Source organism: Tetrao urogallus, assembly GCF_951394365.1.
Source record: "Tetrao urogallus genome assembly, chromosome: 6".
In the NCBI taxonomy this organism is placed as follows: Eukaryota; Metazoa; Chordata; class Aves; order Galliformes; family Phasianidae; genus Tetrao; species Tetrao urogallus.
In genome coordinates, this window is record NC_136819.1 from 18,616,464 (window position 1) to 18,632,758 (window position 16,295).

The 16,295-nt window shown below is 42.9% G+C and overlaps 1 protein-coding gene across 2 annotated transcripts in view; it reads left to right on the forward strand.

Annotated features, from left to right (window-relative positions):
• Window positions 1-819: 819 nt before the first annotated feature.
• CAPRIN1 (cell cycle associated protein 1) overlaps window positions 820-16,295 on the forward strand; it is a gene marked incomplete at both ends in the record, with an annotated part of 31,095 nt that continues 15,619 nt past the window's right edge. For both annotated transcript variants that reach the window (XM_079537830.1, XM_079537831.1), the window contains 5 exons: window positions 820-1,017; window positions 10,206-10,268; window positions 12,066-12,152; window positions 14,383-14,621; window positions 14,743-14,825. In XM_079537830.1, coding sequence (XP_079393956.1) covers window positions 820-1,017; window positions 10,206-10,268; window positions 12,066-12,152; window positions 14,383-14,621; window positions 14,743-14,825 — 670 coding nt within the window. The remainder of the gene's footprint in view (window positions 1,018-10,205; window positions 10,269-12,065; window positions 12,153-14,382; window positions 14,622-14,742; window positions 14,826-16,295) is intronic.

The window sequence follows — 16,295 nt, forward strand, 5'->3', positions numbered from 1 at the left end:
GAACGCGGCGCGCCACGCACCGCCACAAAGACGCGTCTCCAGGGCACCAGCAGCGTTCAGAGCCACGCTGCCGCTGGGAGACGGCAGAGCACATTCCCCAGCGGGCACCCCATGTTCCGCGGGGCTCAACCTTGCCGTACGACACGGCCGCTAATGGCGGGCACGAGCCTCGCCCCGCCCCGCTATTGTGTCTGGCGCTGAGGCGCCCGGCGCGCGCCTGATGGACCCAAGCGAGAGGAGCCGAAGGGCAGCGGCGCGGCTGGAAGGCGCCTCCTCCGCCCTCGCGGCGGGCTCAGGCGTTCTCCGCGGGCACTCGCGTATGGCGAGGACCCCGCGTCGCTCGCTCCCGCGCCGCCTGCCTTACGCGCTCGCGTGCGCGCTCTCGCTCTCTCCCATAGTAGCGCTGTGCGGAGGTGGAAGGAGCGGCGCGGGGCCGGAGTCGGCTGAGGCGGTCATTCCTCTAGCGAGAGCGCGGCGCACCGAGTTCCCCCCTCCCCCGGGCCACTCAGGCACACGGTGAGGGGGGCGGCGAGGCCCTCCGGACACCGGCGGGGTGGGGAGGGAGGGGGGGCGGTGGAAATGGCCACGCTCGGGGAATGACCGTCGGAGGGGCGAGCGCCGGCGCGAGGCCGCCCGTCACGTGACCGCCCCGCGCGCGCCCGGGGCCGAGTCGGCGGGACGGGGGCGCGCGCGCGACCGGCAGGTGCGGCCGGCGCGCGTCTCTCCTGGGCGTGGGGAAGCGGCAGTGCGCGCGTCCGCCCTCCCGCGTGTCCCCTCCGGCGGCCCGTTCTCCTCACGCGCGCTCTCTCCCGCGCAGAGATGCCCTCGGCTACCAACAGCACCATGGCGAGCAGCGGCAGCGGGAAGGCGGGCCCCGGCGGCAACGAGCAGGCCCCGGCGGCGGCGGCGTCGGCCCCGCAGGCGTCGGGCGGCAGCATCACCTCGGTTCAGACCGAGGCCATGAAGCAGATCTTGGGAGTGATCGACAAAAAGCTCCGCAACCTCGAGAAGAAAAAGGTGCTCCTTCTCTCTTCCTGCTCCCCCCAAAGCCAGCCGTCCCCATTGAGGTCGCGGGCCCCTCGTGCTCCCCGCCGGGCGGTCGCCGCGTTCCCGCAGCCTGCCGCCTCAGGGGACACCGAGCCGGCCGGGCGCCGGCCGTTCCTCGGGCCGAGCCGCGTGCCCCCGGCCCCGCTCCGGGCGCCCGCGGCCGTTCGGGTTGTTCCCGGTGTCGCCCCCAGGGGCCGCCCGCTGGAAGGTTCCAGAAGGGCGAGCCGCGTTCTACCGGCCTTTCCCCTTCCTCTTTCGGGGGTCCCCCAGCCCCCTCCGCGGGCCGTCCCTTCGCCGGGCCGCGCTCGGCCCCTCGGAGCGGACGCGGCTGTTCCCCGCGGGCCGGGTGCCGAAGGCGGGCGCGGATGGGCGCCTCTCCGCCGCGGCCCCCTCCCTCCCGGCGAGCCCCCGGCGGCGCGGCCCCCTCCCCCTTCCGCCTTTTGTTCGTTGCGGCGGGGCTCGGCCCGGCCGCGCTGCGGGAGGGCCGCCGTTCCCATCCGCGCTGCGGCCCCGCGCCCCGCCGGCGGCGCTTCCCCCGTCCGCTCCGCGCGGCCGAGTCGTGGGACCGGAGCGCCGCGTCCCCCCAAGCCGCGCACATGGAAGCGGGAGCTAACATGGCGGCGGCGAGGCCGCCTAAGCCTCCCCAGCGGAACTGCATTGTGCCAGCAGCCCGCACAAAGCCGGGCCGCCCCGCCCGCGGCTCTTCACTTCGCCCCGCTCTCGCCCCTCGGGAGTCCCGGGTCAGCTAAGAGCGGCCTTTGGGCGGTTATTTATAGAAAGAACCGCCGCTAAATCCTTGATCCTGGGAGGGTTTGGGTTTGTGACAGAGACGAGACGATGCCGTGGTTAGTGGGCATTTACACGGCACCCTTCCGTGCTTAGCGCTGTGGGATGCGGGAAGGGGTTCCCCTTCAGTAGGGGGACTTTCAGTAGGACACTGAAAGTGCAGATGTACTGGGAAACACAGCATCGCCAAACTAAAATTTGGGAGCGCTCGGATTGAATTTCAGGTCTGTGCTGAAGCCCTAAATCTGTTTTAGCTCTTAAGAGTTAAAAAGCACAGTTACACTTCAGTTTTTTAACCAACATTTTAGGTTCTAGTAGTCAAGACAGGTATCCTAAAGAAGGCCAAAACATTAGCCCTTCCAGGTGAATTGTGAATGAAGTACATAAATCTGTGTATACAGTGGTTTCTTTTTTCTCACTTAAAAAAGTACAATGTTGGATCTTCCTGCTGTTTAAAAAACAAAGAGAAAGGTGCTGGGAGCTTTTAGATAAGCTTAGAATTAAAGGATCGCTTCTTGACCCTTGTCTGAATACTGTTGTGTATAGTTGGGACAAAACGTCTTCCTTAAATGTGCTCACGTGTACAACTGTGTGCCTGCAGAAGAACACTGGCCCTCATCTTGAGAAAGAACACAAGTCTTTGAGTGCTATCTCAAATGATTCTGGTAAGGTGGTTTGAAATGATGGTATCCAACATACACCATGTAGTATGGTACTAAAATACAGGAAAAAGACAGGAAAAGAGTTTTCTATGATGCTGAAAATGAGTATTTTTAAATCAGAAAGCCTTCTGTTCAATTCTGTATGTGGAAGAAATGAAGCAGACAAGCACACTGTTACTGGTGTGCTAGTCAGCTTTCCTTTCCAGTGGCGTTTTTATTTACCTTTTCAAATAAATAATTCACACCTAATTTACACTTGGCTTGTCAATTCCCCTCTGTTTGAATGGGCCTTCTTGAGTGCTTCTGTAGTACCTGAAGTTAAAAGGGTGTGTGGAAGGTGCTTATTTCAATGGAGCAGAGTGAAAATTAGTGTTATTGCTCATTGACGACCTGGTTCTTGTTGTATTTTGTGCCTGTGGCTGCTGTCATCGTGTTTTATCATTACAGTGTCTTAGCAGCTGACTGCAGGGAAAGTACCTTTTTTTTAATCTGGAATAGTAATTCCATTAAAACTACTTAGAGCATCTCTTTGGGAGAATCAGTGCTCTGCCTTCCTTCTTCCCCCTATTGATCTTTATGTATTAAATAAGAGTTACTGATTTGTGGGCTTGAGCCTGTCCTTTAGTTGGGGAACCAACAGTTCTTTTGCAGTAGATCAGCATTCTTTCAATGAAGAGAATGTTAAATGTGTAACTTCCTGTACATATGGACTGAAGTATTTTTACTGTATTAATAAGTTTACCGAGTGTATGGGAACTGTTGAGTCAGGCCTGAACCACTGATTGATCACCTGCAGCAGTGACTGGGTCAGCTGTGGGAGCACAGGTGAAGGTAATTCAGGTGTGTGACCAGAAGGTTCCACTCTCCTAGACCCCATGTAAGGGCTGAGTGCCTCTGGGGACAGATCTTTTTCTGGAGATCTCTCCTTTTCGGAGTTCTCTACTGTGAGCCTAGGATATAGGTGAGCATTTCTTCCTTGATTGTTTCTTACCACAATAATCTTTCCAACTGTAACAGCTGCAAATCAATCAAAGTACCATCCTAACTGCACTGCTCTTCCAACTGTACACCAAAATACATAAATGATTTTTCATTAAGATTTTTAACCATCCAGAAAGTAAAATCATGCTGATAATGTCCAGTTGGGAACAAGTGGGAAAACTGTGTAAATCACCCAGAAAATGCCTGCTTAGCTGAATATGCAGTCGTTTGTCAGCAGCCGATTACAAGGGCTGGGAGAGAGATTACTTTTCACTGGAACAAGCTTCCCAGGGAGGTGGTGGAGTCTCCTTCTCTGGAGATGTTCGAGACCTGCCTGGATGCCTACCTGTGTGACCTGGTGTGGGGAGCCTGCTTTGGCAGGGGGGTTGGACTCGATGATCTCTGCAGGTCCCTTCCAACCCCTACAGTTCTGTGATTCTGTGATTAAGGGCTCAATTTTTGAGAGCAGTTATAAAATTATATTTGACTGAGACATGCTTCTAGTAGATGAAGGCTAAGAAATGCTGTTTAACTCTTAAATGGTATCTGCCACTTTTAGTTAAGTAAAGGTCATTCCTTATGAGAGAACTCAAGGTTTGAAGGGAACTTTGTCATGTTCCATTTTAAGCTCTGAGCACAAAATCACATGGCCAGCAGAATACAGTATAGAACTCATAATGTTGCTGAGTTTTGTACTATTTTGAATGTCTCTGAGTGTGTTGGAAATATTAAGGTGTTACGGTTTCATGTTCTTCTCTTAGAAGTTATCTTATTACTTCAAACAAGTCTGGCTTAGTTCAAAGGGAATTAAGAGAAAACTGAATTGCTGTTTATAATGTATGTGAAAATACAGTCTGAAAACGTCTGTGTTCTCTTCATCTCCTTGTATTTGGAAATGGTAGGAATGCTGTCCTGTTTTTTTTCCTTATTTTTTTTAGATGAGTAGATCCTTTCCAAATTAAGCTGATTGAATATAGATCAAACCCATGTCTTGTTACAATGGGGAATGAAAAAACAAAGAGCCTAATGATTTCAGCTCACAAAAACAATTTTTAAAACCAACTATTCTCTAAAAGGGACAAAATCTCTCATTTGCTAACACGTTTAAGATACGGGCAGGTGATCACAAAGATTATTCTTGGGGAACTGCAGATACGGAGTATGTTAGCTTCAAGTATTTGATGTGACCTGGCCTTGGTGTATTTGTCAAAATGGGGCATTTTAGCTGTCGTTGGTACCATAAGACACTGTTGCTTTATCAGCTTGTCTCTGAAAACGTGTAATCCTGATGGGGTTGAAAAATTTAGACTGTAACTATTACCCAGCTGCTGTTCCAGTGAAAATTCGTGTGTATTCAGGTTGTTCTGACCTAAGAGGCAGCTGTCCTCCCCATCCAGTAAAATGTTGGATTAGCAGGTAGCAGCCTATAGTAAAAGCTGAAATGAGTTTTCTATTCCTGTAGATGCAGCTAGTGATAGCAGGAAAGTGCCATGTTCCAAGTTGCCCATTAGCTGCCTAAGTGCTTTTGTACCATTATGTGGGCCACTTGGATGTTCAAGGACATCTTGTGTCTCTGCAGAACCCCTCTCCTTGTGAAGCTTGGTTCTACCAGTAGTTTGCCCCCTGAGTGGGCTGTTCTGTTTTGTGGCAACAGGTCAGCACTAGGGCTGGTCTGGATTTGCAGCCTGTGTGGGTCCTGTCCTGCTAAAATGAACGTGATTGTGTCCCCATTGCCAGCACGGCACAAGTGTCTTCTCTGCAATCTCTGTGGCAGTGGAAGCATGCAGGATACGTTGCTGATTGCCGCAGCTATTATGGGCTGTCGCTGTTGCACACTGTTCTTTAAAGAAGGAATCGTCACCTCCTCTTTCTCCCTTTCTTCACCCACACATGTAAGTTGATTCTTCTGGAATGCTGATCTAGAAGTTACTGAAAAACAAGTGCTGCTTCAGAAAGGTCCTGTTGCCATCTGCACTGGATGAAGTATGAGGCTAGTTCAAATTTATCTTTGGAGATGAGACGTGATTTTGAAAGCGAGGGCTTGTAAAACTGTTTGAAGCTGCATGTTGGAAGTCTGAAACTTTCACTGAAACCTCAGATTGAAGCAGCTTTAGGGAACTTCTGTTAGGTGTGTGTATGCGTAGTATAAACTGTACCAAGATAGAGAACTGGGTTGTTTTTTTTTTGAGAGTGAGAGAGATTTTGTATTTCCTCATTTGCTTCTTTATACTCTTTAAGTATTTAACCTTTTTGATTTTTTTTTTCCCCATTTTGTTGAGAAAATAGACTTAAATTTTTTTCTCTTTTGAACAGATTTTTCAGTGACGTTAAGATGTGTGACTGCAGAGATGATGGTAGAGGAGAAACCAATTATAATGTGCAAATATAAAACATGTTAATAAACTTGTATTTTGTAGCTTGTTTTCTTTTTTTTCAACTGAACACACAGGAATTGGATTATATTAATTGCTTAATACGTGTTTAAAGAAAACTTGGCAGTGTTTGAGAATTCAGAAAACAGACTTGAAATAGTTCTCTCTACCTTTTCTTTGCTTGTAGTGAAGTGCCTGTTAGAGGGTTTGCTTCAGTAGGTTGGAGTTCGCCCTTTTCCACACTGCAGCTCTTCGTATACAGTTGTGCTGATATAACTAGCATAAATGATATTGCTGAGAGTACCTGGTTAAATATAGTGCCTCCTTGCTCCTGGCCTCCACCCTTTTTAAGGGTTATTTTTAATCAGATCGTTCCAATGATCCAGTTTATAGGATAGCACTGTAAATGACTCTTAATAGCACAGCTGAGTGGTCAGGCTCTTTTCAGACCAGTATTGATTTTGAAACTAATATCATGTATCTGCACCTTTTTTCACTTTGCTCTGACATTCAGAGGAGGTAATGAGTGAATGGGTTTCCTCTCACCTGAACGTGAGAGCATCTGTTGCCATAGTAAAGAAAATCAATTTTGGTTTCCTATTAAAATAAGATGTAGGGCATACTTAAACAGTTGACACCACCATCTCCCTGTCTTCTCTCTGCATGGACGTGTGGCCTGTATGTAGTACTTTTCTCCTAGGGAAGTCTGAAATACTTCAAGAATCGCAATGGAAAAAGAGCTGAAGTGTGGTGGCTTTCTGTCTGCAGATCTGGGGTCTTGTGGCTCACAAACCGTTTAAGGGGCAATTTATATGCTCACTTTGCCACTTGGTATTTTTTCTGCTGGTTTATACTAGCTTTTATACTTCAGCATGAGTGAAGTTGCAGAAGAGAGGTAAAGTTAAGAAAATCCCTTCTTCTTGCAAATGCTGCAGTAGGTTGTGAAGTGGGAGTTTTACTGCAGTTATTTTACAGCCCTAATGCTGCTGTTAGCTTGCTGTTAGTTCACAGTACTGATTAAAAGCATTGTGCTTCCTTGGGCTTCTGTAACATAACATTTTGATCTTATAGTTTCTTGAGGATGATAGAAAATTGCATGTTATTACAAAGATTTCAAGCACCAAATAAGCAACCAAACACGTTTGATTCTCCTCTGCATTGCAGCTGAAAGAGCTTTCCTTCTTTTGCTTCTACAGTTCCAGTATGGATGCACTTAGGATAGAAAAAGAGAAGTAACTCTTCAATTCTTAGGAATAGACAAATTACCCTTTGTTTTTTCATTTGATACTACCATGGAATGGAAACCATATAAACAAAATATTTATGTTTAGACTTAAAATATTTGGCCATTGAAGAAGAACTTGTGTTCTTAATCTGAAGATAATAGCAAAACACATCATGTAAGTTTTTGGCAGCATAGTTTTGCAGTATGTTCAACGAAACTTTTCTAAGCAGTGTTATTCATATAATGGCTTGGAAGAGACCTTAAAGATAATTTAATTCCAGCCCCCTGCCATGGGCAGAGCTGCAGCCCACCAGATGAGGCTGCCCAGGGTTCTGTCCAACCTGGTCTTGAGCACCTCCAGGGATGGGGCATCCACAGCTTCTCTGGGCAAACTGTTCCAGTACCTCACCATTTTCTAAGTAGAAAATTTCCTTCTAACTTCTAGATTGCTTCTCTTTTAGTTCAGAGCCATTCCCCTTGTCCTGTCGCTATCAGACTGCATAAAAATTCAGTCTCTCTCATGCTTATAAGCGTGAGGAAGCATGGAAATACTGGAAGGCTGCATTGAGGTTTTACCAGAGCCTTCTCTCTGCTGAACAATCCCAGCTCCCTCAGCTTTTCTTCATAGGAGATTTGTTCCAGCTCTTTAGTTGCATTTACGGCCCTCCTCTGGACTTACTTGCTCCAACAGCTTTGTATCGTTCCTGTCCTTGGGACCCCAGGATGCCCCAGGTCCTTCTCTGAAGAGCTGCTCTCAAGATACCCACAATCTGGGATTGCCCCAATCCAGGTGTAGTAGTACCTTGTGCTTGTCCTTTCTGAGCCTTGTTAGGTTCATGTGGGCCCACTTTTCAAGTCAGTCCAGGTCCCTGTGGATGGCCTGACTTCCTTCTGTTGTCTGATGTCATCAGCAAACTTACTGAGGATGCACTCAGTCTCACTGTCTATGCCTTTGATAAAGGTATTGAAGAGCACTGGTCCCAAAACAGGCCCCTGGGAACATTGCTTGTGACCAGCCTCCACTTGGACATTGAGCTCTTGAGCACAGCCCTCTGATAGCAACCATCCAACCAGTTCTTTATCTGCCAAACAGTCTAGCCTTCAAATCCGTATCTCTGCAATTTAGTGGTAAGGATTTGTTATGGAACCGTATCAAAGGCTTTTCAGAGTTCCAGGTAGATTCTTCAGGAGCTTGGTGCTCAATCCTGTTGGTGTTACCTTTGATGGTTTATGGGTTTGTGCTGGAAACTGCATCACCCACATTCTTTGGGTTTTTGTATGTGTTTTGTAGACACTCCTTTTACCCTCTTACATTAGCAGTCCAGCTTACTGTGCAGCCTCACAAACAATTGCATCACTGTAACTGAGGGAATGGTAAACAGAAGCATGGAAGTAAGTGGTTGGAGTAGGAACCTCTTGAAATTGGTCTGTGAAGCCAGCTTAGTGCAGGATGCAAGCCGCCTTAAGCAGGGGAAGATTTGGTTAACCTGACTCTGTCCTTGGGCATTGGAATGTTTGAGCTCTTTACATTGCTTTTTTAATTCTTCTCAACTCAGCTGGTATCTATCTCTAAAATCATGAAAACTACTTCTCTACTTCTTGTCCAGCCAGATTTTCATCTGTTTTAATACAAGGTAGTTTGTGTGAGAATTAAATTTCCTTGTTTCCTGATGTGGTGGATTTCCAATATGCTGAATGCTTTTCAGGACAATTCTGTTGATGTATTTCCAACTGTGGCTGCTGCATTTAGCAGCTTTTTTTACAGTGCTAGCATCTGTGTCCAGAATGAAATTCCCTATGATATGTTGTTGGAGCTCAGGAAGCTCTTATTTCTTGGACTTTGCTTACAGCATTACTGGCTCCGATGTGCAGAAAGGCGAAGTAGTTAAATCTAATGGGTAGAATTTTCACATAATTTTTTTTTTTGTCTCCAGGTGACACCGAAAGGACCAGGTCACATCAGTGTGTTTTTGTGTTTGACCAAGTGATGCTGAACATCAAATAAATAAGCTTTGCCGTTCAGCTCTTCATAGTCCATTCTGAGGTCTGGTGCTGAGCAGAGGAGGTGAATTAGCTAGAAACATGCTAGTAAAATATTTTGACTGAAATATCACTAAGTAAAATTAGTAGTTCAAGCAAAACAAAAACCCACACATAAGCCGCCCCCACCAAAACAAACAAGCAAGAACCAAAAAACCCCCATGTCCCTCAGTGATAAGTATAAACTAAAGCTACGGTTATATGAGGGTTTTAATTCTTCTGTGTTCAAAAAGAAGTTAGCCTGCTCTCATTTTCATGTTTTTTTGTTTTTTTTATACTAGATCAGAAAGATAATGAGTAAGGATCATTTTAAAGCTTTTAATAAGCACAAGGCAAGCTTCATAAAATTATGATCAGTTGGGATATGTAGGAATGGTGGAAACTTAGAGATCTGTATGTAGGTTTTTCATATAGACTTTGCTTCCTGCCTAAGACCCTTAAAATTCAGCCTGTAGTTGTTTATGTCATTTTGGGCCTGCGTAAGCTATACCTGCTCTTGACTACTCTCAGTGTTTTGCACAGTTTTGTATTTAAGCAGATTAGAGACTTGGTCCTGCTGGAAATTAAGCTAATGATTGTGAAGTGTCTTCCCTTTAGGAAGAAATCTTCTTCATGCCTTTGAATGGAAATATTTTATTGCTATTAACGTGATCTATGTTGATGGGCGTTCCTGCGCTATCTTAACTGGTACAAGTGTAAAGATTAAGTTTTGAATCTTAGTAGCAGTGGCTTTTTCCTCTCCAGTCATGTTTGTATTATTGTGGCTCAGGACTCTCTTCAGCTCTGCAATTAGCAATGAAGGAAGTGTGCTGTCAACATTCTCCACGTTAGGAAAAACCTGTCCTTGCTTGGAAACGAAGACAATTCATGAAGATGCATTGTTGTAACCTAAGTAAGAGTAGTAAATACTTTCCTAAGAGACAAATATTTTCATTTTTAACCCAGAAAGTGAATTTTCTTGGGTACTATTTCTACATGACAGTTGCATGTTTGTGTAATATGCTACAGTCTGTATTTACTGTAATATGATTTTGTTAGCAGAAACAGAAAAAGCAGTAACCTTTTGTAAATAGGATTTTTCTTCCCTTTCAGAGCAAACTTGATGACTACCAGGAACGAATGAACAAGGGAGAACGTCTAAATCAAGATCAACTGGTAAAAAGAAAAAACCAACTAGATCTCTCTTAATGTTTGGTGATGTTGGGGAGGGAAGGGATGAATTTCACTTCGGCTTGTTAAAAGCTAGATTTTTAAGACTTTAGTCTTGACCTCTGTTTCTTATTGCCTGGAAGATCTCGGTTTTTCTTTTCATAGGAAGCTGAAGGAATCTGTAGAGGAATTTGTTACAATGCTTTGTTATGCTTGCTGAGGTTGGGTTGTGAGCAGGCTGTGGTGAAAAATGGCTTCTGTTGTAATCTAGTACTGTTGAAAGAGCTGAACAGTATCTTTGGGGTTCCCTGGACATCATTCTTTTCTTCTTAGAAAATGTGCCCAGGGAGAACTTTAAGAGCTTAGTCACTTGATCACACTTACCTTAGAAATAAGCAGTCTAGTTAGAGGTTTTGCTTACACTGAGTTCTGCAGGGGAGCTGTGACTCGGTAAACTGGGTTTGCTATCTATAATGTCTATGTATGTGTGTGTATATCTCTATGTATCTGAAAAAAATGTTCAGGCTGTTAAAGTAGGAGGTTGTAGAGCTCAGCTTAACAGCTATATTCCAGTTGTAATAAATATGAAGCAAGTATCAAATTCAGATGTATTATGCAAACATGTGAATTGATACTAGAGATTGCTTGAGTCAGCAATATTTTGTTGATGATTTTCAGCATGGAGAAGACTAAAAAAAATGTACTCAATAGCAGTTGTAGCTGTTCATGTTACAGAAATCAGTTACTCCCCTTGTTCCATCTTTTCATTGTCAGCTAATCACTTTGGTTCCTCTTTGCCCATTAATTGACTTATGAAATATCATCAGTTGATGTATTTTTATTTTTTGAATGGCAATATTGTGAAAATAAGCCATGAGAAGTTTTCTGTTTGAACAGGGAGGATAACTGAAATTTCACCTTCAGAAGAGAAACTCCAGAGTTAAATTTAATAAGGAGCAGAGTCTGACTACAGCACTTCAGAACCGTGAAATTGTGTTTGAGTAGAGAAATTCTGAAAGCTCACTGCATCTTTTGCTTCAGTAAATAGCTAAGGATGATGAATTTTGCAAATCAGCTAATAAGTTTCTTACTTGTATTGCAAACAGAAATAGCTAGAGATTTAAAAAACCAAAGCAGTTCATGTTCTTTGCTTTTCAAAGGAAGTAACATTTTCCTCTGGCTTGTTTGTTCCTACCAAGAACGTTTCCATTCTTGAATTAATCTCAGCAGAAGCGTAATGTAGTTTGACTCTGTCATTATTACAAAGTAAGGGAGTTAAGGTGTATGGATTGCTTTGGTGGTAGAAGATAAACTGCAAAACAGAATATAAAATACAAAAATCTGTGGACAGGGGAACATTATGCTATGTATACTGATTTGATTGCAATGCATTTATTCTCAGACCCTTATCTCAAGCAGGATTGACTTGTCAAATTATTCTTCTCCCATCCCCTTGGCCAGCCTGCCTGTTAGGTTTTTTTCCTCAGAAGCTGTCTAAAACTGGACATGAAACTAGTGTGTCATGCTACTCAGTGTGTCAGCATATTCATGCTTATGTTTCAATGTACTTCCTAAGAAACAGCACGCCCTAAAGACATACAAGACCTGCACAAGTCCTTTCCATATTTTGGCTAGTGAGAGTTTAAAATTTAACGTTGCTGCAGTCTGTTTAGAGATGGTTACTTGTGCAGCTGTGTCTCACTTAGAAATTGAAAGTGCAGCAAGTAGATTTTTGGAAGCATGTATTTTGTTCTCTTTCTGATTGGTTGCTTTTTTTTCTTTTTTTTTTTTCTTCTTTTTAAGGATGCAGTGTCAAAATACCAGGAAGTGACAAATAATCTGGAATTTGCTAAAGAACTGCAGAGGAGCTTTATGGCACTGAGCCAAGATGTAAGTAAAGTGGTCCAGTGTGGGCTTTCAGCTGCTGTTTGTGGCACTTGGGATTTAAATTGTCTTTCACCAACACTGGATGCAGCAGCCTCTATTACAGAAGGTGAAATGCTCATTATATGTATGTTTGATTACTTTCTCTTAATGTTGTATTAGCTTGTGACACGTTTCCTCAAAACCACTCCTAGATGTCTTCTGAAGCACTGCCTGAAGATACAGGAACAAAAATATAGTGGTAATATCCTGACAGGAGAGACATTTTTAAGTCACTGATCACTGGGCAGGCCTGTCATACAACACCATAGTCTGCTGCTTACTGCCACAAGTAATTCTTTTTTTCCTGAAAGAAAAGAGGGATTTCACAGGCCTGCTTCTCTGGCAAGTGGTTGAACGTTTTTATTTCCTTATGTTACTGTAGCTTATCATGTTTCAGCAACTGAAAGTATTGCAGTTCCTTTTTCAAGATTTTTCCTGTCTTAGTAATTGCAAATACAATCAGAAACTACGATATGGGACAAGTTTCAAGACTAAAATATTTTTTGTAAATTATAAGATAACTGAATACTGCATAAAATAAGAGTCTTTGAAACTGCTGCTATGTCTGGGTTGTAAAATGACAGTGTGATCAAGAATAAGTTCTAAAATTCCAAGAAGACAATTCCAGTTATATGAGCAGCTTTTCTCTTTTCACTCTCTTCAAAAGAGACAGTTCAGGCCTACTCAGTATCGTTTCAAGGAAGAATTAATGCAGGTGCAAACAGAAATCATAATGCATCCCACATGAATGGAAGATTGTACATGTAGGTAGAATTGATGAGTTACAGAAAGAGCAGTAACACTGTTAGAATTCATTAGGTCACCAATGTGAAACCAGTCTGCTGCATTAACAAGTGTGTTCAATTTAGGAACAAGCTGTGTGACAATTTCAAGGACAGTCAGTACCCTGACATTATAGGCTGCTTTCTATATTTTGGTTTGCTTGGAAGCATGTAAGCCAAGCCATTTTTTTTTGCTTTTCTTGCATCAGGTTTCTGTGTATGTTCATGGAACGTTAGTAACAAAGAGCTTTCTTCTTCCAACAAGTATGTCCTGAAATGTTTCCTGGTCAGCTGAGTGCCAACAGAAAGAGAGACTCCAGGAACAAGAAGTTAATCTCTTGCTTTAAAGCTTGCTTGCAGTTGTTTCAGATTAGAAACAACGTAGATGCTTCAGAGTGAGAGAGTTACTATTGCGAGTTATGTTTTTTGGAAAAGAAGATTAAATTTTTGTGTACTTGGGATGAGAACAAGTTCAATTTTGGAGGCTAGAACAAAGAATAAAAATGAAAGAAATGTCCTGTGGGCTCAGACTAGTAAGGCATTTCAACCAGTGTTGTGGCAGCAATTGTAGAAGATGTGATACAGATTACATAATAAAAATTATCTGTTCCTGCCAGCTTTCATCATCCTCAAACTGAGAATGCTGGAGAGTTGATTCCTTCCTGTTCCCTTTAGTATCTGTGAACCTTTTATCTGAGAATTTGTTGTAATGCTGTTCTTAAACTTGCTGATAATAGTCTCCCCAGCCTTCATGGCAAAACATTCCATGAGCTCCCTCCCATGATTACTTTTATTTATCTGTTTTAAGTTGACCTCCAGCTGGTTCCATCGAATGCCTTGTACTGACTGTAATGGGAAATGGTGAATGTTAGTGTTATCTGCTGACCTTTGTGGCCTTTAAAACAAAACAAAAAATCTGGATCACTTTTACACCTCCAAATTGTGAAGCCTGAACTTGGGCTGTAAATAGCTGTAATGCTTGTTTAAAAGGTACTTTGCTTTGTGCATTTGTTTACTTTCATCTAGATCAAAATCATTTAGACGTTATGGAAGAATTCATAAAGGAAGCAGATAATATTAACCTGAGCTTGTTTCACACAGCTCCTTCACATCTGAAACTTTATACATTGGGGCTGCACTTGCTTGACTGAACTACTTAGAAGTCATGCAGAGAAACACAGATTTCAGATAAGAATATAATCAAAATCCAATGTAGTGTAAGGTTTGTGGCATTGATTCTAAAATTTGGCTTAATTTGCAGGCTTTTGACTTTGCTCGAAAGATAATTTTCATGCTTCACTGATATTCTGCTGTAACGTTAGATTGATAAGTAGTGAGTTGGCATCCATCTTTACTTACCAATAAAATACATTTCCAACCTGTTTTTTAAATCCCTTTTTGATTCTGAACAGATCCAGAAAACAATAAAGAAGACAGCTCGCAGGGAGCAGCTGATGCGAGAAGAGGCTGAGCAGAAGCGTTTGAAGACCGTGCTGGAGCTGCAGTTTATTTTGGACAAGCTGGGTGACGATGAAGTGCGCACTGACTTGAAACAAGGATCAAATGGAGTGCCGGTACTGACAGAGGAGGAACTGACAATGCTGGATGAATTCTACAAGCTAGTTTACCCTGAAAGAGACATGAACATGAGGTAGGCTTTTAGGAAAGTACTTTCCTATATATATAACTGTCATTTAGTTAATGATATTTATTTGCTTTGTGATTAAATTACCACAAGCGTAGTAAGAAATTAACCCTTATTAATTTTTAAGGTTGAATGAGCAGTATGAGCAAGCATCTGTTCACCTGTGGGACTTACTGGAAGGGAAGGAAAAACCTGTTTGTGGAACAACCTGTAAGTATAGTCTGTTTCAAAGAGTGCACTGAATTTGTGCTTGACCTAAATTACAGTGTCTGATGTAAAACAATTCTGATAGTTAAATGTCTTTCCAGCGTTTTATAGTTGCTGCTTTTTTCTCAAACACTGCCTGGACTGTATTGGAATAACTCACTGAAGTACAAACTGTGTGTACAGTATTTTTTTTTGCTGACACAGCGTTGCTCAGTATTTAAGCGTAGTCGGTTCCTACTGTTTCAGCAGGATTTAACTGCTGTTGATGCTTTGTAGCAATTCTTTGTTTTCTGGAAACATTTGTATGGACCAGGAGCTTAGACAGCAACATGATCTAATATATAAACTGGCATGACCTTATTTAGTGTGATGTGTTACTCTCCCCTGTCCCTTCCTACAAAAACACTTCATTTTTATTTCTGACCTAATTTTAAACAATTAATTAACTGTAAATTGATGCATGATTATTTGTTTTCTTGCATAAATGTCAATTTCCACAAATACTTAGCTTTTAACATTATAACGTTATATATTAAGAAAATGGCTTTGTTAGGCAGTTACCTATTTCTTTTGAAGTCTCTTAACTGGAAGGTTGGAGGGAAGATTGTCCTTCTTAGTTAAAACTGCTTTTCTCATTTGCTTTCTAAAATTCCAATAACTGAAATTCTTGCTGTGCTGCAGCAATTTTAAGCTGTTGGAAGAGTTTTTGTTTGCAGTGATCTATCTTACTTTACTGAGGATTGATACACAGAATATTACAAATATTTTGGCTTTAATGAATAAGACTTTGCTTATTAGTGTCAGAACAGGAAACCTCAAACTATTTACACAGTTAAAATGAAATCTTACGAGAATATACCAGTTTTTTTGTTTGTTTGTTTTTTGTTTCGTTTTTTTCAGTTAATACAAATCTTTGAGACTTAAAGTTATTGTAAAACAAACGGTGTTGGATCACAGTGAGAACCAGTAGATGTGTAGTATTTCTTTTTGCGAGAGAAAATAAAGAAAGAAGAAGTATGGGAGCAGTTTTTATGAGAGAGATGATGGTTGTGCCTTGGAAGCCTGGTCGTTTTCTTAGTGGATGTTAAGAAGTTAGGCTGAGTATTATATGCATATCAGGATGAACTTTTACTGATGTCATGGGCAATATTAATGCATTTCTGTGTTCTTCTGTGTGTATTGATTCATACGGTGATAATAATCACTTGCAGAGTATACATTGTGAATCTTTTGAGTCTGTTGCTTTGTTTTTTAATCTATTTTTGGGGCCTAGACAGTAGGTGTTGCTGCCTTTCCAGTATGGCTGTAACAAATTTGTTCTAGGCTAAGATGCTGCTGCATTCATATGGGGCACTGAGTGAAATGAAGGCTTGTTCTTGTTTCACTTGCAAAGCCTGTTCTGAGTCACTTACCTCAAGGAAAGAATCTTTGTGATGATGGTACCCATGTAAATTAGTAATGACTGCAGTTTGA